Source organism: Nannobrachium achirus, assembly GCF_963921795.1.
Source record: "Nannobrachium achirus genome assembly, chromosome: 10".
Taxonomy (NCBI): domain Eukaryota; kingdom Metazoa; phylum Chordata; class Actinopteri; order Myctophiformes; family Myctophidae; genus Nannobrachium; species Nannobrachium achirus.
The window spans coordinates 1,239,633-1,260,622 of record NC_137819.1 but is presented as its reverse complement, the minus strand read 5'-3'; the positions used below and the strand labels follow the sequence as shown (position 1 = coordinate 1,260,622).

Genomic DNA, 20,990 nt, shown 5'->3' with positions numbered 1-20,990 from the left:
GGGAGGAGAGAATTACCTCTGGGGAGGAGAGAATAATAATAATATAATAAGCGAGCTTTGCAGCAACATGCTTTATGCATTTGACGTCGACGACCACGGATGGATCACGACTGGGGTCTCTGGGACCGTTCCAGCGAAGAGGAAGTACCACTCAGCCTGTGTCTTGGGGAAGGTCATGTATGTTTACGGAGGAAGGACCCAGGATGGATACACTAATGACCTCTACAAGCTGGACACCTCCACAATGGCCTGGTCTTTAATTAACGCCAGAGGTCCTCTGCGTCCTCCTTCAGAAGGTCACTCTGCCACCATCATCGGGACAAAGATGTTTGTATTTGGGGGCATAGGGGACCAGGTGCATCTATCATCTAGCATCTACGATTACTTGAGTGTGTTTGACACGGAGACCAATTGCTGGACACAGCCGGACACACCTTCTGCACAGGATCTTCCATTAGCACGCATGTACCATTCAGCCTTTGCCTGCAATGGAGAGCTGTACATATTTGGTGGGGAGAACTGTGATTATTGCGACGATATGTGGAAATTCAGTCCAGCGATCCTCTCCTGGAAAGAGGTTGAGCCCAAGGAGGATGACCAGTTCGGGATTCTTGGCGGCTACTGTTGCGTGGTGGGAAGTCGTGTCATCTTTGGAGGCAAATATGTTTTTAACATTTTAGACTTGAGTCCTAGTCTTAAGACGCTCTGCAAGCTATCAGTTATTCAGTACGATCTGAAGCAGTCACAACTCCCACACAACATCAGGAGGGAACTGGAAGCCATGACTGATAGAGAATTGGAGGACTGGGCATGAAATCATATTTTTATATTTAATTTTGTTATATGGGAGAACTCAAAGCGAACCAGTTTTCATCACAAAGTACCTTTTGATGCCATCACTTGTGGACACACGTAATAGATTTATATTGTTTTAATGTGCTAGTGAGCTTCCGTTCCCCAGATCAGGGGTTCCCAAACTTTTTTGTCTCAGGGCACCCCATAAATATTGTTTTAATCCGAGGCACCCCTACATTATAATTTTCACTCCTAGCACCTTATATTTATAGCATACCGTCGTTGTCGGGTGGAAACCTTGTATGTCCAAAACCGTTTGTTTTGTATTTATCATCTATAAAATGTACAAAACTAGTGAAAACAGCCGATCTACAAGCACACAACGCCTCGCGATGTGCTTGTAGATCTTTTGTGCGACAGTAGATCTTTTGTGCGACAGTCTTGTATGATGAAGCAGGGCTTTGCTTTACCAAATACGTACACATTTGAAACTTGTGACGATATTTTAGTGATTATGTTGCGAGGAAAACGTTGAGATAACTGCCATTTTGGTTAGAACTGACTGAAAATAACTTTGTACTTCAAGTTTAGAATGAGACTAAATATTTTTTCAAGTGTCCAAATAAATTCCAAATATTATCAAATGATCTCGCGGCACCCCTGGACTGCCGTCACGGCTGCCCCAGACTGTATGACCCAAGCATTTGCAAATTGTGGGAGTCAACAGTCTGGTCACGTGAGACTAGTTTAGTGGTGTCAGGGGCGACTCCGCAGCAGGTTATCCAGCTCTGTCTTGTTGATGGTCCCGTAGGCCTGGGAGTAGCTGCCCAGTTTGGCCCGAGGGTCCCCGGAGGTGGACACATTGGAGTTGCTCTGGAACACCTTCTTGCTGAAGCGCTACGGTGGTAAATGGTGCATTTATAGAGCACCTTTATCCGAGGCACTTTACAGAGATTGTGCTTTACATTCACCCATTCACACACTGATGACAGAGGAAACCATGCAAGGCACCAACCTGCTCACCGGGAGCAACTAGGGGTTCAGAGTCTTGCTCAAGAACACTTCAACACTAACTCTGGAGGAGCCTGGGATCGAACTGGGAACCCTTCGGGAAACCTCTGTGTTCTAATGACGGTTTCTCTACCCCTGAGCTACTGCCGTGCCTCCCGGATCTGAGGGTGGGACGAGCGCCGGTTCTGGAGAGGTGGAGGGGAAAAAAAAGTATTACAATAGATAAACTTTAGTTATTTAGGCATCTTATCTTATCCAGATAGGGATGGAGTTCGTAAACGTTTATTGATAATGAGCACCTTATCACATTGCCTTCAAGTTCGGTGCATTTTTTGGGGGCACGGTGGCGCAGTGGTTAGCGCTTCGCCTCACAGCTAGAAGGTCCTGGGTTCGATTCCCGCCGGGGGACGCTGTGGGCGCTGGCGGCGTGTTCCTCCTCCGCGTCATCAGCGCCCACACCCTAGGTGGGGTTGGCGATAGGGCCTTTCTGTGTGGAATTTGCATGTTCTCTCTGTGTCTCCTAGGGTTGATACCCTCACAAAAACATGCACGTAATCCTGGTCTCAATAATGCCTCCCCCTGGCCAGCCGGGGTGCCTGATGGAGGGGAAAGGAACTGGTTGGAATAACGTGTTCCTTCCACGAGCTACGTCCAAACCAGGGAAATCTCCACTGTCAGGTGAAAAGAAGCAACTTGGACTCCTCATGCATAGAAGGAAGCATGAGGTCAGTCCGTTGTCTCCCCAGGCGCGGCAGAGGGAGAGCAGAGCCCAGGATTACATAGGCAATTAGCACTGGGTGAAAAAATGGGTTACAAAATTGTGGGATAAAACATTTAAGTAAAAAAAAAAAAAAAAAAAAGTTCAGTGCATTAACTGAGAGGAGGTATGCTTTGTTTGCTCCGTCAGAGTTAATTTTAGTTTTTATTTCGTTTTGTAAAAGTGCAACACAATAGTATGCAACTATACATGCTACTAGTAAGCTTGTCATTAAGCAGAAGTGTCTTATGTTTGAATATAAAGTCTGTAACTGCACTTTTGCAACGTTATAAAAGACTTGTTTCCCAATATTATTGCTTAGCCACAAATTGCATTTTGCTATCTGATTGTATTAAAGGACGTCAAAGACTATTGCGGCTGCATGGAAAGCTTCAATTATTCTCTTTCTATCTGCAAAGTGTTTGTTTCATAAAAACCCACGTATACATTCATTGACAGCTACATCATTGTTTGTTTGCATTCATCCACCAACTATGACTTCCATCCATAGGAAATAAACCAAATCAAAGCCCAGATCCTTTGGCCACTGGCTCACAGTCGTCACCAGTGGACACCTTACCCACTGACACCCGGCCAGAAAGTCCACAGAGCTGTGATGTTCAGATAGAGAGTTCTGAGGACACTCGGACACAGCCAGTGACTCTTGAAGACTCCAGGACACAGAAAATGGCTCTTCATGACACCAGGACACAGACAATGACTCCTGAAGACACCAGGACACAGCCAGTGACTCTTCAGGACTCTATCAAGCAGCAAGGAGGTCCTCATTGTCCCAGGGAACATCAGGAGGCTCCTCCAGACCCTGGAAGAAGACAACAGGCTCCTCTGGATTCTGACACACCAGCCATGGCTCCTCAGTGCTCTGGTACAAGTCAGAAAGCACCTCAACACCCTGGTATACAACCACAGAACCCTGAACCTAGGGAGATAATAAGAATAAAACTAGAGGAAACGCAGAAGCCACTGGAACGTCCAGACAGACGGACGCTCTTGGACCCAGATAGTGGACTCCAGCAGCCTGTTTTGCACCCAGTGCACCGAAGCATTTCAGCAGGTACGCATGTGTGGGTCGGCGCATTTTATTTTATGTTTCACTGTCTGTGTAAGTTTGTATTTATCAGTTGACTTGCATGTCATTCACAGGGGCATTGATTACAAGCCGTGTGTCCTGTTACCTCAAAGTGAAGCTGTCAGAAGCGGAGAGAAATCGAGTCGTAGGTGAGTGTTTTATCTTAACCACAAATGAAAATTCTTTGTGGTGTTGAGATGTGGTTGCAGGGGTGACATCAAGGATTTACCAGAATAAACAACTTGGTGTAAGCGATTCACCCAAAACAATTACACTATATATTTGCTTTGCACTGCACTTGGGGAAGTTGAGGTTATGAAGAAAATTGCTTGGGCTAGGCAAGATGTATGCAAGTTTTTCTTTTTTTACTGAAAAGTGTGTGTTTACCCCAGGTCTGAGCTCAGTGCTGGAGTGTCAGTGTGGAGACATATCCGAGAGACTCTTCCCATTCTACATGTGTCGTAGCTGCCAGGAGACTGTCCAACTCAAACACATCTGTGGTCACATCATCAGCACCGATCACCAGCACAAGTATATGGTCAGTGGACTACCTGTATCACTTGACCCTTTTACCCCGACTATACTCTCTCTAAAACATTCCTACCACAACAGCATAACATATGTTAGACTGTATGTAACAGTATGTTATGTTAACTTTTGCTTTTTGTTAAATAGTCATTGATCAGAAATATAATTATTTCAGCAAATCTCATCAAGCAAAGAATAATGGCTAGAAGTTTGACTGTCTGGTCTAGTTCACAACACTCATCACCCTCATCTCTCTCAAAGATTGTTTCACTGTTCAACGACTGTTAATGTCAGGTTGACAAATATCAATGAAGCAGTGGGTGTGTGTGTTATATGGATTGAAATGCCTTCTGTATGTTCCGTATGTTAGTGGAAGGAGTTCCCTCATTTAATGACTGGAATCAAGAATATGGAGAACTTGAGTGAGAAACAGAGGACAGAAGGCTATGAGATGGTCATCAGTGAAGTCGCCGAACGGGAACATTTTCTCCAAATGGATGCTGAGGTAATGAGTTGGATCGTTATGGTAAACCATGAAGTTAACCTCTGCTGTGGGTTCACCGTTGTGTTTCAGGTGGTGATGAAACTGTAATGGAACTATTACACGTTGGAAGGGAAAATATACAATGATGCACCTTTATTGTCTAATCTTGTAGTAGTGTGGATATGTTTGAGATTGGAGACACTGACATTTTCCTTGTGCGTGATGCAGACTTACCTAGATATCTGTTTAGATTTTAGTACTCACAGTCAAGTTTGGCCTCTACTATAAAGTTGGTATTTATTTTTTGACCTATTGTAATGTTTTCTCTTGTCAAGGTTATCCTGCTTGACAAGAACTCATATCACCGTGTCCATGTGGCTCCATTCAATGAAGGTACAGTAGTCATTTATATTTTAATATTATTATTCAGTTTTAATAACTTATATATACCACTTATACACTCCAGTATACTTTGTTGTACGACAAGTAGGTAAAATAGCTGACATACACCGCTTTTCTTTCTTTCTTTCTCTTCATTGAAAAAGTGTCACAAATAACAGACGTGACTTATATTAATATAGGGATGCCAGGGTTAATGTTGTTAAAGGTTTATATGGATGTCACTACATATCATTGTGTATTCACAGGTTCCTTTAACCACTGAAATCCTCTACACTTAGTCAATTGGACCTGAGTTGGCTTTGTACTTGGTCTGCTCTTGTTTCCTTCTACACCAGGTCCCTTCACCAAAAATAGACCAGTAAGACTCCCTAATCGGGAGATAAGCGACCGTCAGGTCTCATACACAAACTGTAGAGGGAATGGTAGCCAATCAGGAGGGAATATGGGAAATGGGACAGATCCATGTTGATGACATGACTTTCGAGATACTGTGTACCGCTTTGTGTGATTTTAGGGCAAAATCTGTAGGAGCAGTGTCCAAAAATGTGTTTTGTAAGAATCTGTCTAATGGTGGCGCTAGAAGTGGGCCATGTGAGAAATGAGGTTGTGGTTTGGCAGCCAAGGAGTGTGTGTGCAAAGTTTGGCATGGATCGGTGGCAGCGGTGGCGGAGATATGAGAAGGGCAAAAGTGTAACGTGTGACTGACAGACAGCCGGTGGAGGTTTTGATAGTAACTGTGACCTGACGAGGGCGTTGAGGTTTCACGTTTTGAGCGTGTGCTGTTGTAACTGTAGTGTATTGGTTGTTGTCTGTAGGCATCAACATACTGGAGGACATGTGGAGACAACAGACCTCTTCCTGTCTCCCTGCTGACCAACGACCACCAGGTGAGAACCTCTCCATCTACACACAAGCTTTATGTTCCACTAAAACACTGTTAGAATGAGATGGACATGTCGTTGTTCTGCCTTCTGTTGAACAGATCAGCAGAGTTCACAAGACCCTCCTCACACAGAGGAGTCATCCAGGCTCTGTTGAAGTTGATAATAATCTTATTATCATTGTTTCCAATTCAGAAGTGACGGACAAAAAGAGTCTGATTGAGACGACGCCGATCAATTTGGCCATAGTGAAGACTGAGCCGATCCCAGAGCCTCTCACAACCCTGAACACTCACAGCTCAAACATAACAGGTGTGTGAGGTCAACATTACTCCCAACAAATCATAGATTGAATATTAACTCTTATACTGCTTTGGACGTTCCTGTTCGCCCCAATTCTCAAGAGACCTCCGCGCCAATACGGCGCTCGTTCGCGTTCGTTCGTTCGTTCGTTCGTTCGTTCGTTTACCTTGTTGAAGCTGATGAGGGGTCGCGCCGCCGTGTACTGTAAACACATTTTCCGCGGTGATGGTGTAAAAAATCCATTATGCGTTAACATCAACGGAGACCAATTCACTTCCTTGTTGATTTCCTCTGGCTGTAAGGCTCTGTGGCCAGTGACTGGTCTGAATGTACGGCAACACATAACAGGCAAATTCACATTCATTCTCGCATGACGCCGCCCTCTGCTGCCTGGCAGACCAAAGTGCACTATTGCACAATCAAAAAATAATAATAATAATAAATAAATAAATGTCTGTCTATCTACTATAACGTCGCAAAGGTAAGCCGCTTTTTGATGGCACCAGACCCAATAAATAATAAATAATCTGGCAGTAGGAGAGTTAAACCATGTCTAATTGGTCTAATGTCTCTCTGCTGTTTCCAGTCACCATTAAACAGGAGGTGAAACAGGAAGACCACACCCACAGCTGTTTCTTTGGACATACTGGTAAATGGCATCCCCACTTCCCACTATGATAACATAATTGAAATTGATTTCCCCAGACAGTCTCTTGATTTCTGTGTACGGAAGTCATGTTTGACAAGACCTGCCATTGAATTTGTCTCTGGTTGTGTGACAGTCTGGTCCTAACATACAGTATTTGTTGTTTTTTCTCCCCAAGAAATGAGGAAAACTGTGAAACATGGTTTGGAGTCATCGAATGGAGAGACGGACAAACGGAGAAGAATATCAATGTCTCCTGATGGCCGCGGCACTCATGACAGCCCCTCAGGTCTTTATTCAGTCATCTCGTCACCTGCCAGTAACTGTCCATCTCCCCAGGACCAAGAGATCAGAGTGAAAGTAGAACCCAGTCACTGTCCATCTCCACAAAACCAAGAGGTCAGAGTGAAAGTAGAACCCAGTCACTGTCCATCTCCACAACACCAAGAGGTCAGAGTGAAAGTAGAACCCAGTCACTCTCCATCTCCACAACACCAAGAGGTCAGAGTGAAAGTAGAACCCAGTCACTGTCCATCTCCACAACACCAAGAGGTCAGAGTGAAAGTAGAACCCAGTCACTGTCCATCTCCACAACACCAAGAGGTCAGAGTGAAAGTAGAACCCAACCAGTGCCCCTCTCCCCAAAACGAAGAGGTCAAAGTGAAAGTAGAAACCAGCCGGTGTCCATCTCCCCAAAACCAAGAGGTCAGAATGAGAGTAGAAACTACATCAGTCCCTACAACTCTGGTTTCTCAAGCACCGCCCTGTGAGCCTTCACAAATGCAGCCTCAACCTAAATTACAGCTTGTCTTGAACTCACTTCAAACATTAGCTTCCTCTAACTTCCACCTTGAATGCCCTCCAACAAAGCCAGCCTCCGATGCATCTGCTGAGCCGTCAGCCTCACCTTGGATCATAGATTTTTCACTGGCTAAGCGTGTCCTTCAGTCCATCCCGTCCACCCTGCCCGGCGCTAAACAAGCCTCTCCACTGCTGAAGTTGACCTCTGCGACCGCAGTCCCCCTGTCCCCGGCAGCCGACGAAGATCTGCCCTCTACCGATTTAGAAGACGAACTAATCACATCCCTCGTTGACAAGAAAAAGCTTAGACGCACATCTTCAGTGCGAGCCAAGCAATTACAGAAGGATGTCTCTCCTAGACAAGAAAAACGCAAAAAAAAGAAGAAAAAGATCACCGAGATCGTGGCCATGACTTCAACGTCCACCCAAATCTCTGTGGGTCGTGTAAAGCCCAGGATACAACTGGACTCAAAGTGTAGAATTCCGATCACCAAACCAACCCAAAACTTCAACGTGCTGAAGTGTGAACCTGCCACCACTATGCCTGCAGACGATGACACCATGAACTACGAGAACCGTCAGTTCATGCCAGAAATTGTGGCCACCAAAGTCGTTGATGACGACGGGTCTCCAGAAAGCCGCTACCTCACAGTCATTCAAACAAACACTGCTCAAGTGTTGCAGGCTAGCAACGCTGCAGTCTCTCCTCTTCAGCCAGCTAGCCAGCAATTTAACGACTGTGATTACAGAATCAACCTGCCCACCGTAGCAACGGTAAGCCCCTTTCACTCCCTGCCAGCTGCAGGCTATGGCATCTCAGTTTATCCTTATTTCACACATGGATATCCGCCCGGAACTGGCACCCAGAACAATTACATGACACAGGGTCAGGGATATCTGCCCTCAACTGGGACCCAGAACTCTTATTTCGCGCATGGATATCCACAGGGAACTGAGACCCAGAACAATAATATGACACATGCATATCCATCTGGAACTGGCACCCAGAACTATTATTTCATGCATGGATATCCGCCCTCAACTGGCACCCAGAACAATGGATATCCATCTGGAACTGGCACCCAGAACAATGGATATCCATCTGGAACGGGGAGCCAGAACAATAGTTTCACCCATGGATACTGGACACATGGAAGTGCTGGTATTCACAGAGCTCCAGAGCAGCACTCTGTGTTCTCACAGTATGTAAACTACAGTGTTCCTCCTCCGCAGATGTCTGGAGGCGCCTGCAATACCACCAACCCACCTGCAGGAGGAGCCTGGCCTGACATGCAAAGACAACAGCATCCTCAATAATGTTCTGGGAAACCGTGTCTCGTATAGTGTAACACCAGCAATGCCACTCGTATACTCTGTTGTTACCTTTTGTGGTTTAGTTTACTCTCCTCTTGTCTCATCACTGGTACTTACGACCATAATCACCTTTGTGGATCCTTGGCCTTGGCCTCAGCCTCAAAATTACATTGCATTTGTTATATATATATCTAGGCCTACTGTATATTTTATGTATTTATTTTTTGTGAATATACAAACTACCAGCAACGTGTCCCTTGAGATTGGCACTGCATTCAACATGTAAATGAATTTGGGTGCATTTAAAAGGCACTCTTAATTTCTTGTTTAATTGACGACAGCCATATAGCAATAACCCAGTTTGGGGTCCTGTTATTGATACACTAATGTTTTTTAATTGAAATGTTATTTTGAAAAAGCATATTTGTTCCATATATATGTTCCGATTTATACAAAATTTGTTTTGTTATCTTTGTTTGATTTTAAATAGCGAAATACTTTGTTACTTAGCCATGAAGTATTGTCACAACATTTGCACATTTTAAATAATCAAATGGATATTTGAATGTATTATTTATTTTATTTGAACCAAAATTTATTTTTTTCTTTTGTATTTTGATACCTTATTTTTTCGTAATAAAATTTGACATAAAGCCAGACAGACTTCGGCTCGTTCCTGCAGCAAGGCTGGCGTGCAAATAGCCCTGAAAATGCACACCCTCTCGTGTAATATTGCTTAAATATGGTTTCCATTGTACACAACAGATCAGATAAGTTTCATGAAAACCCAAAGTCAAAAGTCTTCATAGCAGCAGGAAAAGGAAGACGATGCATCAGGAATGGACTTAGGCCTAGGCCAGACGGAGCAGGATATTTCATAAATCCAGTTTTTTCAGATATCCACATAGAAACTTAGGCCTAGGCTAGACGGAGCAGGATATTTCATGAATCCCGGTTTTTCAGATATCCACATAGAAAAATATCTAGGTCCACACGACAAAGATATCTAGGTCTAAAATAACCAGTAAGGCTCCCTAATCGGGAGATAAGCGACCGTAGGTCACTTATCTCCACAAATAGGGCAAAAATGTGTTTTGCCAAAATCTTCCTGATCCATGTTGATGACATGAGTGTAGACATACTGTGTAGTGATTTTCGTGATTTTAGGGCAAAATCTGTAGGAGCAGTGTCCAAAAATGTGTTTTTAAAAATCGGCCTGGAGGTGGCGCTATATGGGAGAGATTCATGTTGATGGGATGAGTGTAGACATGTGTACCGATTTGCGTGATTTTAGGGCAAAAATTGTAGGAGCAGTGTCCAAAAATGTGTTTTGCAAGAATCGGCCTCATGGTGGCGCTAGAAGAGGGCCATGTGAGAAATGAGGGGTGGGGTCTCCGCGCCGGCAAGGCGGACGAATAGGTACCGGCCCCGGCTCTCCCGGACGCTCCTAGCCCGAGTTACGGCATTTTATGTGAGCTGCAGTGGAGGGGGTCCTCCACTGGGGGCGCCACCACTTTGGCATCCGTTCTGGAGCACCAGGAGTCGGTGGTCCCCGGGAATTCCCCGTGAGCAGCCATGTTGGAGTGGTCATTTGGTCATTTTTGCACATTTGGTTTTTTTTTTACATCTGGGGGTCCCCCAGGGACCTGGGGGTCCCTGGAGCTCCGGGGGTCCTTGGAGGTTGTAGTTTGGCAGGTAAGGAACGTGTGTGCAAAATCTGGCATGGATGGGGGCAACGGTTGCGGAGATATGAGCAGGGCAAGAGTGTGACGTGTGAGGTGTGACAGACAGACGGACTGACGGACTGACGGACTGACACTTTGTGGAGGTTTTGATAGTAAATGCGACCTACGGTCGCAATAATGTCCCCCTCCACTAGGGGGACAAGCACACACACAGTAAAGTCTTTAGAGATATTCACACGGATCCAGTGAATTGGATATTTTTCAATGTCTTCACTTATTTATCGGTTTAAAAAATATCCAGTTTCGTGGCCGAAATATCCAGCTTTGTGTGGCTGCAAGCCCCAACCGCACAAAGAAATGTCTAGCTTCAGAAATATCCAGCTCTTCCACCTGAGCCTCAGAAAGGAGCTTGAGTTCAATCAATTCTGGTTTAGTCACATGAAGACAAGACACTTATGGCAGTAAGACGTCCCAGTGGCAGTCCTTGTGGGTTAAACAGTTTTAATAATGTGAATGTGAAAGGTTCATAACAGTCCATTAGCTAGAGTTGTGGGTACATTTTGACGCTGGGGTCTCAGGTTCGCTGGGGTTGCAACGTAAGTCAAGCGAGAGACCGAGGGGCCAGGGGCGTCAATTGGGTATGGCAGGGGTATGCAGCTGCCGTGCCCCGGGTCCAGGGAGAAAATAAGTTACTTTTAAATCCATGAATGTCTCTTTGTCTATTTGTCCTGGTTATGTTGTTACATTTACAGTAAAATAACTACAAATGCAAAATTTAACAAAATGGTCACTTTAACAAGGTATTATAATTATATTCTCCACACTTTTATTCTCCCCATCTTGACAAAATGGTATATTCCCAGGTCAGCTGCACAGGTGCGATGCATTATTGTTACTTGTGGCACGTATACTAACATGCCAAGTTTAGCTGCACTTGAACAACCGTTCCAGGCTGCCATATCCAGCCCAAGAAACCGTAGAAACGGGGGAACAATATAATTTACTTTTTAAAATAAATGTATCATGCCTGTTGCTAAGGTCATGACTGGTGTAAAGGCACGCATGCAAGACACCAGTCATGTTGCCATACCTTTGCTTTTTCTGAACTGACGCCACTGCGAGGGGCTTCTTTCCTGAGTGAGAGGGTGACAGTTTGGTGACGGCAACGTTGTAAATGGTGGGGCAGGAAGTGGAAAACTGAACTATTCTGACACAGAGTATATATATATACCAGTAAGACTCCCTAATCGGGAGATAAGCGACCGTAGGTGGCTTATCTCCACAAATAGGGCAAAAATGTATTTTTCCAAAATCTTCCTGATCCATGTTGATGACATGAGTGTAGACATGCTGTGTAGTGATATTCGTGATTTTAGGGCAAAAACTGTAGGAGCAGTGTCCAAAAATGTGTTTTAAAAATCGGCCTGAAGGTGGCGCTACAATAGGGCCATGTGAGAAATGAGGGGTGGGGTCTCCGCGTTGCCTTGGCGTCCGCCAGGTACCCCCGGCTCTCCCGGGCGCTCCTAGTCCGAGTTACGGCATTTTATGTGCGCTGCAGTGGCAGGGGGTCCTCCACTGGGGGCGCCACCACTTTTGCATCCGTTCTGGAGCACCAGGAGTCGGTGGTCCCCGGGAATTCCCCGTGAGCAGCCCCGTTGGGGTGGTCATTTGGTCATTTTTGCACATTTGGTCATTTTTTACATCTGGGGGTCCCCCAAGGACCTGGGGGTCCCTGGGGCTCCGGGGGTCCTTGGAGGTTGTAGTTTGGCAGGCAAGGAGTGTGTGTGTAAAATCTGGCATGGATCGGGTCAACGGGTGCGGAGATATAAGCAGGGAAAAAGTGTGACGTGTGACGTGTGAGCACATTTGGTAATTTTTTACATCTGGTGGTCCCCCAGGGACCTGGGGGTCCCTGGGGCTCCGGGGGTCCTTGGAGGTTGTAGTTTGGCAGTCAAGGAGTGTGTGTGCAAAATTTGGCATGGATGGGGGCAACGGTTGTGGAGATATGAGCAGGGCAAAAGTGTGACGGACGGACGGACGGACGGACGGACGGACGGACGGACGGACGTACTGACTCACTCACCCACGGACAGCCGGTGGAGGTTTCTACAGTAAGTAGCTCCCTACGGTCGCAATAATAGAGAGCGGACCGGCCCCGCCCCCAGCTATCATTTCAATGTAAGTTGCTCAGTGGCGTTTGAAGCACCCGGAAGACTGCCGGAAGCATATATATATTGCACGCTGATTGGTTGGCCAGACTTAGAGGCCAAAATTTTAATTGGCCGAGGCATCTGAGCAGGCGCACTAGGGTAAACATTAGCCTTAGCAGTTAGCATACGCACGCGCAGTAGCGTTTAACTCGGCTGAACTGCAGTTCCAGGTTTGACCACTAAGCTAATGGCTGCTTCAATGCTCTACCGTGGTTCTGGGGGCTTGGCTCTGTGGCGTTTTGAAGCATGCGGAAGTAGCTGAATTCCAGTGCATTGTGGGTGAATCCAGGTGCATTCTGGGGGAAATTGGTCTCTACCTAGAGACCAAAATGTTTGACGCCGAGGCGTAATGACGTCACGAACGACGTCGACGTCCAAAATTTGAACCCTATTGTAGACCCCAGCGGCGCGCTCTTATGCTTGTGCGTATGTTTCACCCCGCCTGAAATTCCAATTTTGGCCAGTAGGGCGGCCGCTTCAACGTGTAGGGGAGAGCGGGGTAAACTGAGACACTTTTTACATTTGCTCCCCTCTAGGTGAACTATAGATTTCTATGTATCCACACAAAGACTTTTTTTAACACCTAAACGTTTTAAATAAAGAAAAGAAAACAGACCATTACTGCACTAAAAGTCTGGGTTTCCGAGGCTATTACTGCACTATATGTACATACCTGTATGCATTACACTAGTTGGCAACACCCAGTATCGCCAACCATGTGTACACTATTATGATTAATTATTAATTAATATCTTACATCTTACATCTTACATCTTACATCTTATTATAGGAGAACGGGTCCATGGAGTGCCCCCAAATGGTCCATGGAGTGCCAAATGGCGTATGCTCCCTATTCCCAGCAAACCACTAATCCTAGAGGTTCCACACTTGGCATATGTACTGATCAGTACTCTGCCAACGTTATAGGCACATTTGCCACCATCAATGTACTTACATTGGCGTACAGTTAATATAAAACGAAATTATTCAGGCGCTTTTTAGCCAGCTATTTTGCCCGCTAGGACCACCCATTACCAACTGCGCATGTGCCAACAGCTGTTGTACTCTTCGCCGTCACGTACTCATTGCACGTACTGCTCTGGTGCAGAGTTATCACACAGACACAACACCAGCAAACAGGACTGAAAATCCATTTAAAATTAAACACATGTTTGCTCAGTAGTCGGCGATGCAATCTTTCCAAGTCAAATTCAAGAAACGACATCGTTGGGACAGATCTTTTTTTTACACCTCCCGTGTAAAAACATGGGACGAAAAAAAAAGACATCCCTTGGCCGTCAGAAACGCAACTACTATACGCGTGGTTAAAGCAGCAGCAGCAGAAGCAGCAGCAACAACAACAGGTGATTATTTACTTAATTTTGTTTACTTTCTTTCAACACTTGCTGACATATTGTGCTGTTTATTTTTGCTTTATTCACTCTCATTTGTATGTGCACGCACACATGCGCGCCGACCACACGTGTGTGCGAGAAACAACAAAACGTTGTGGGCACCGTTTTCTATAGGTCACGATTCGGAGTATAACAGCAACATGCGTGGATGCAGAGTTGAAAAAGTACGTTTTTACTTAGGTAAAAGTAGGCTACTCTCCCTCCCATGGCCTACTCGATCCTATCCTCATAAGCTATGAACAACAACGTGTGTAGAAATTACCTAAAACAAACAACATCTGTGTAGAAATTACATAAACATTATTTAAAACAACAAAACATCGCAGTCACTGTTTTCTATAGGTCACGCTTCGGTGTATAACACCAACAGCAACGTCCGTTGATGCTGCGAGTGGAAAAGTACTGAAATATTTCTACTTAGGTAAAAAAGTACTCTGTTACAAGTAAAATGTGTGTGTTCGAATGTGTTACTTGAGTAAAAGTACAAAAGTATTACCATCAAAATACACTTAAAAGGGAACAAAAGTGAATAATACAGCTCTTTGCCCCTGCATTGTGTACAGGCTTGCCAACACTCCTGTACACTCAGTGTTTGTATCAAACTCCAGAAAATTCACCAGAACACAGGACATTACATCTACTATGTGCGCAGGGGTGTGGGCAGTGCATGGAATCTCACAGATATATTCAGATATATTCCTAATTTATCAAATCAAATTCTGTACACCTACTTTTTGCATTTTAATTGCTGATAATGTACCCACCCTTTTCCAATGCGAGTAAAGCAAGCATAATAAAATTATAAAAATAAAACATTCACCAGAACACAGATCTACAAAAGGTTTTTGGGGGGAGGACCTCCAGACCCCGTTTGGGGAGTAAAAGTACTAAAATGTTTGAAAGCTCACAACACGTCCCATATCGCCTATTTTCAAATAGCCTGTATAAAATAGGCCTGAATATTACATTCTATATTTAATAAAAAAAAAGGGTTGTAATAACTGTGTGTGTGTGTGTGTGTGTGTGTGTGTGTGTGTGTGTGTGTGTGTGTGTGTGTGTGTGTGTGTGTGTGTGTACCCAATGTCAGTGATTGTTCAGTTACAGTCACAAGTACAGCGCAAGTCATTGCATCCTCCCATCACATGCAAACACTAATATTATGTCTGACCTGCTCTGCTTGCATCCACGTTTTAGTCATGTAGTAAAATGTGTCAACACATCCTTGACACTATGCATACACAAACTATATTGTCACAAATACTTAATTCTATATATTACATATATAGTATATTGTTTACAATATACAAATCTTTCAGTTGTGCATTGTATGGAAAGTCGGAAGAGAAAATCAAATGACATATTTTCCCAAACACTTCTTTTTCTACATTCTAATTTACCTTTCTTTTCTAAAATCCTGCTATATAATTCTCAGATAACCCTGATCGGACCAGTCAGCCGGGAAACAGCCACACCCTGTCATTGGAAGTGATGACGACGGAACAACTGACAACATTGTTTATACCGAACTCCTTTAATTACATTATCATTTAAGCAAGCATTTAAGGGGGAGGGGGAATAACAGAACATTATTCATTGCTAATCAAAACACCTAAAAAATTTCAATATGTCTTGACGTTGCACTATTTAGCCAGCCTCAGGTGTACTTTTGCCCCATTCTTTTGTTGTACTGTTGTTCTTACTGCTGCAATAAACCATGTGACAAACTCAATTCATCTACTTTTGCCCCTATAGCACTGCACTTTTAATGACACAGACATTATTCACCCGCCTGGTGGGTGAGTTTTTATATATATTTTATTAGGAAAAGTGTGTGTGTGTGTGTGTGTGTGTGTGTGTGTGTGTGTGTGTGTGTGTGTGTGTGTGTGTGTGTGTGTGTGTGTGTGTGTGTGTGTGTGTGTGCCTAATTACTGATGCTACTTATATGTATCACTGTTCATGTCCATGTCACTCACAACTATTACACCTTTTTAGAACTGAAATAAAATTGCCTACACCAAATATGCTGTTTGTTCTCTACAGTTACAGAAATGTATTTATTTTTTATTTTAACCCCCCCATTTCACACTATTTTGCATTTTGGAAAGAAAATGCATATTTAATATTGAGCTATCCTAAATTTGTATTGCTTAGCTGCCCACTGGACTGTAGACATCTCCGGGTACAGGGGACTTTCACATAGGAAAGGGACCAGGCCCCCGCAGGGGGCTTTTTTCTAGTATAGTTATAGCTGAAGGGGTCCATGGAGTGCCCCCAAATGGTCCATGGAGTGCCAAATGGCGTATGCTCCCTATTCCCAGCAAACCACTTATCCTAGAGGTTCCACACTTGGCATATGTACTGATCAGTACTCTGCCAACGTTATAGGCACATTTGCCTCCATCAATGTACTTACATTGGCGTACAGTTAATATAAAACGAAATTATTCAGGCGCTTTTTAGCCAGCTATTTTGCCCAATGCCCGCTAGGCCCACCCAACTGCGCATGTGCCAACAGCTTTTCGCGTCACGTACTCATTGCACGTACTGCTCTGGTGCAGAGCTTTTATATATACTCTATGGTGCAGAGTTATCACACAGACACAACACCAGCAAACAGGACTGTAAATCCATTTAAAATTAAACACATGTTTGCTCAGTAGTCGGCGATGCAATCTTTCCAAGTCAAATTCAAGAAACGACATCGTTGGGACAGATCTTCCTTTTACACCTCCCGTGTAAAAACATGGGACGAAAAAAAAGACATCCCTTGCCCGTCAGAAACGCAACTACTATTTACGTGTGGTTAAAGCAACAGCAGCAGCAGAAGCAGCAGCAACAACAACAGGCATAGGCGATTTTAAGGGGTGTCCTAGGGTGCACGTGCAACCCCTGGCCGCCAGGCGGCCATTTTGATTTTGATTTTTTTTGTAATGTAACTTTACATCCACTCAGACCGAATACAACAACACCCCCTAGTGGTAGTGATAGAGGCTGGCAGCTCCAGGCAGCCCCCCCCTCCCCTCCTGATGTGATGTCATATCCACGCGCCAGTATTGAAATTGAAAACAACATCTGTTAAAAAATAAAGCATGGAGTTCGAGCTCTTCACTACTATGGACGTTACTACCGGTAGATATTATAATATAGCTGCTTGCCCTGAAACATCACATGGAGAGGATCATTTTGTACCTGACTTTCCTCTACAAAACACAGACCTCAGGCTCTATCAGCCAGGACTCTTGTCTCACTGTGCGTGACTGAACCATTTCCTCCTGACCAGCCCAAGGTAAGACTAAGACAGTCAGATCATGCTTTTATAAACCCTATTATATTAAGCCCAAAATGGTTCTGCCGCCGTGTAGAACCGAACACAGCAGCGGATTATTACCGATGTGATATTCTGTATAGAACACTGGACACACTCATACAACAGCTTGAGGGGCGCTTTTCTGAAAACGATTTTCATATCCTCCAGTGTCTTGCTGATGTTGTAACCTCAGATAGCCCTTCAGAAAAAAGTGTGACAGACGTATGTCAAACATACACTCTTGATGCAGATGTTCTGAAAGCTGAAATCTCTGTAATGACTTCCATGTACAGGGAAGAGAATGTGCGCAAAGAAAAAGAAATGGAGGACACGACACTGTTTGAAAAGAAACTTGCTTTTTTTCAAGAGAAGGGAATGCATAATTCTGATTCATTTGGTACATTAAAACACGTCTACACACTGTACCTCACCATACCAGTTACGAGTGCTTCAGCTGAGCGCAGTTTCTCTACTTTGAGACAACTAAAAACGTATTTACGGACAACCATGACTGATAAAAGAGTGTCAGATATAGGCATTTTACAGATTGAGAAAATACACGAAATTAAAGTGCAGAAAATAATAAAAGTGTCAAAACCCGGAGGCTGCAGTTCATTGTGTAATAAGGATGTGTCTACTATTTGTTTTTGTGAAATGCTTATTTGACACTGTAAATGACTGCTTGATTGCTTGATGAATGATGATTAACTTGATGTTTGGCTTTGCTGCCTCTGTCTGCAAAATAAGTAAATAAATCCTATACTAGACATGCTCATGGTGTCTAGAAAAAGAAGCACCTGTTTTACACTTTTTTTGTTTATATTGTGTTACATTTGGGTACAAAATTAACTGCAGAAATCCGCTAAAACAACATTACAAAACCGCTAATATCCGCAATTTTTTTCGCGTGCGCGCTTCGCGCGCGCGTGCATGAGGTAATAGAGGTCGTGCACCCCCCGCTGGAAGAGGCTAGAATCGCCTATGACAACAGGTGATTATTTACTTACTTTTTTTCTCTTTCTTTCAACACTTGCTGACATATTGTGCTGTTTATTTTTGCTTTATTCACTCTCATTTGTATGTGCACGCACACATGCGCGCCGACCACACGTGTGTGCGAGAAACAACAAAACGTTGTGGGCACCGTTTTCTATAGGTCACGATTCGGAGTATAACAGCAACATCCGTGGATACAGAGTTGAAAAAGTACGTTTTTACTTAGGTAAAAGTAGGCTACTCTCCTTCCCATGGCCTACTCGATCCTATCCTCCTAAGCTATGAACAACAACGTTTGTAGAAATGACCTAAAACAAACAACATCTGTGTAGAAATTACATAAACATTATTTAAAACAACAACACATCGCGGTCACCGTTTTCTATAGGTCACGATTCGGTGTATATCACCAACAGCAACCCGTTGATGCTGCGAGTGGAAAAGTACTGAAATATTTCTACTTCGGTAAAACAGTACTCTGTTACAAGTAAAATGTGTGTGTTCGAATGTGTTACTTGAGTAAAAGTACAAAAGTATTACCATCAAAATACACTTAAAAGGGAACAAAAGTGAATAATGCAGCTCTTTGCCCCTGCATTGTGTACAGGCTTGCCAACACTCCTGTACACCCAGTGTGTGTATCAAACTCCAAAAATTCACCAGAACACAGGACATTACATCTACTATGTGCGCAGGGGTGTGGGCAGTGCATGGAATCTCACAGATATATTCAGATATATTCCTAATTTATCAAATCAAATTCTGTACACCTACTTTTTGCATTTTAATTGCTGATATTGTACCCACCCTTTTCCAATGCGAGTAAAGCAAGCATAATAAAATTATAAAAATAAAACATTCACCAGAACACAGATCTACAAAATGTTTTTGGGGGGAGGACCTCCAGACCCCGTTTGGGGAGTAAAAGTACTAAAATGTTTGAAAGCTCACAACACGTCCCATATTGCCTATTTTCAAATAGCCAGTATACAATAGGCCTGAATATTACATTCTATATTTAATAAAAAAAGGGTTGTAATAACTGTGTGTGTGTGTGTGTGTGTGTGTGTGTGTGTGTGTGTGTGTGTGTGTGTGTGTGTGTGTGTGTGTGTGTGTGTGTGTGTGTGTGTACCCAATGTCAGTGATTGTTCAGTTACAGTCACAAGTACAGCGCAAGTCATTGCATCCTCCCATCACATGCAAACACTAATATTATGTCTGACCTGCTCTGCTTGCATCCACGTTTCAGTCATGTAGTAAAATGTGTCACAAATACTTAATTCTATATATTACATATATAGTATATTGTTTACAATATACAAATCTTTCAGTTGTGCATTGTATGGAAAGTCGGAAGAGAAAATCAAATGACATATTTTCCCAAACACTTCTTTTTCTACATTCTAATTTACCTTTCTTTTCTAAAATCCTGCTATATAATTCTCAGATAACCCTGATCGGACCAGTCAGCCGGGAAACAGCCACACCCTGTCATTGGAAGTGATGACGACGGAACAACTGACAACATTGTTTATACCGAACTCCTTTAATTACATTATCATTTAAGCAAGCATTTAAGAGGGGAATAACAGAACATTATTTATTGCTAATCAAAACACCAAAAAAATGTCAATAACACCATATGCCTTATTATGTCTTGACGTTGCACTATTTATTTGTGTGTGTGTGTGTGTGTGTGTGTGTGTGTGTGTGTGTGTGTGTGTGTGTGTGTGTGTGTGTGTGTGTGTGTGTGTGTGTGTGTGTGTGTGTGTGTGTGCCTAATTACTGTTCATGTCCATGTCACTCACAACTTACACCTTTTTAGAACTGAAATAAAATTGCCTACACCAAATATGCTGTTTGTTCTCTACAGTTACAGAAATGTATTTATTTATTTTTTATTTTAACCCCCCCATTTCACACTATTTTGCATTTTGGAAAGAAAATGCATATGTAATATTGAGCTATCCTAAATTTGTATTGCTTAGCTGCCCACAGGACTGTAGACATCTCTGGGTACAGGGGACTTTCACATAGGAAAGGGACCAGGCCCCCGCCGGGGGCTTTTTTCTAGTTAATTATTATTATGATACATAATTATGATAAATAATTGTATGATTTGTGTATGAGGCTCATATGACCATAAGGTTATATTATGAACTGAACTTACAGTATAGGAGACCATGTTTTTGGTGGTACTGTGAGTTCAGGCTACTGATTACAGGTCATGGCCTGACTATGAAATCATGTTTTGGGTTATACTGTCACTAGTGGAAAGTTACCAACACTACGTGTCACTGTCTTCCTTGTTATGATCTGGGAACGAATCAATGAGTCACACGAAGATCTTACTGTCATAATCTGT

At 43.5% G+C, this 20,990-nt stretch overlaps 2 protein-coding genes across 2 annotated transcripts in view; one reads left to right on the top strand and one right to left on the bottom strand.

Annotated features, from left to right (window-relative positions):
* Window positions 1-9,533, top strand: part of LOC308293332 (uncharacterized protein) — a 66,749-nt gene extending 57,216 nt beyond the window's left edge. The window contains exons 43-51 of the mRNA XM_080735798.1: window positions 3,075-3,638; window positions 3,728-3,802; window positions 4,046-4,191; window positions 4,552-4,686; window positions 5,001-5,058; window positions 5,883-5,954; window positions 6,144-6,260; window positions 6,838-6,900; window positions 7,076-9,533. Coding sequence (XP_080591924.1) covers window positions 3,075-3,638; window positions 3,728-3,802; window positions 4,046-4,191; window positions 4,552-4,686; window positions 5,001-5,058; window positions 5,883-5,954; window positions 6,144-6,260; window positions 6,838-6,900; window positions 7,076-9,015 — 3,170 coding nt within the window. The 3' untranslated portion in view covers window positions 9,016-9,533. The remainder of the gene's footprint in view (window positions 1-3,074; window positions 3,639-3,727; window positions 3,803-4,045; window positions 4,192-4,551; window positions 4,687-5,000; window positions 5,059-5,882; window positions 5,955-6,143; window positions 6,261-6,837; window positions 6,901-7,075) is intronic.
* ubp1 (upstream binding protein 1) overlaps window positions 1-20,990 on the bottom strand; it is a 188,878-nt gene that overhangs the window by 99,634 nt on the left and 68,254 nt on the right. The window lies entirely within an intron of this gene.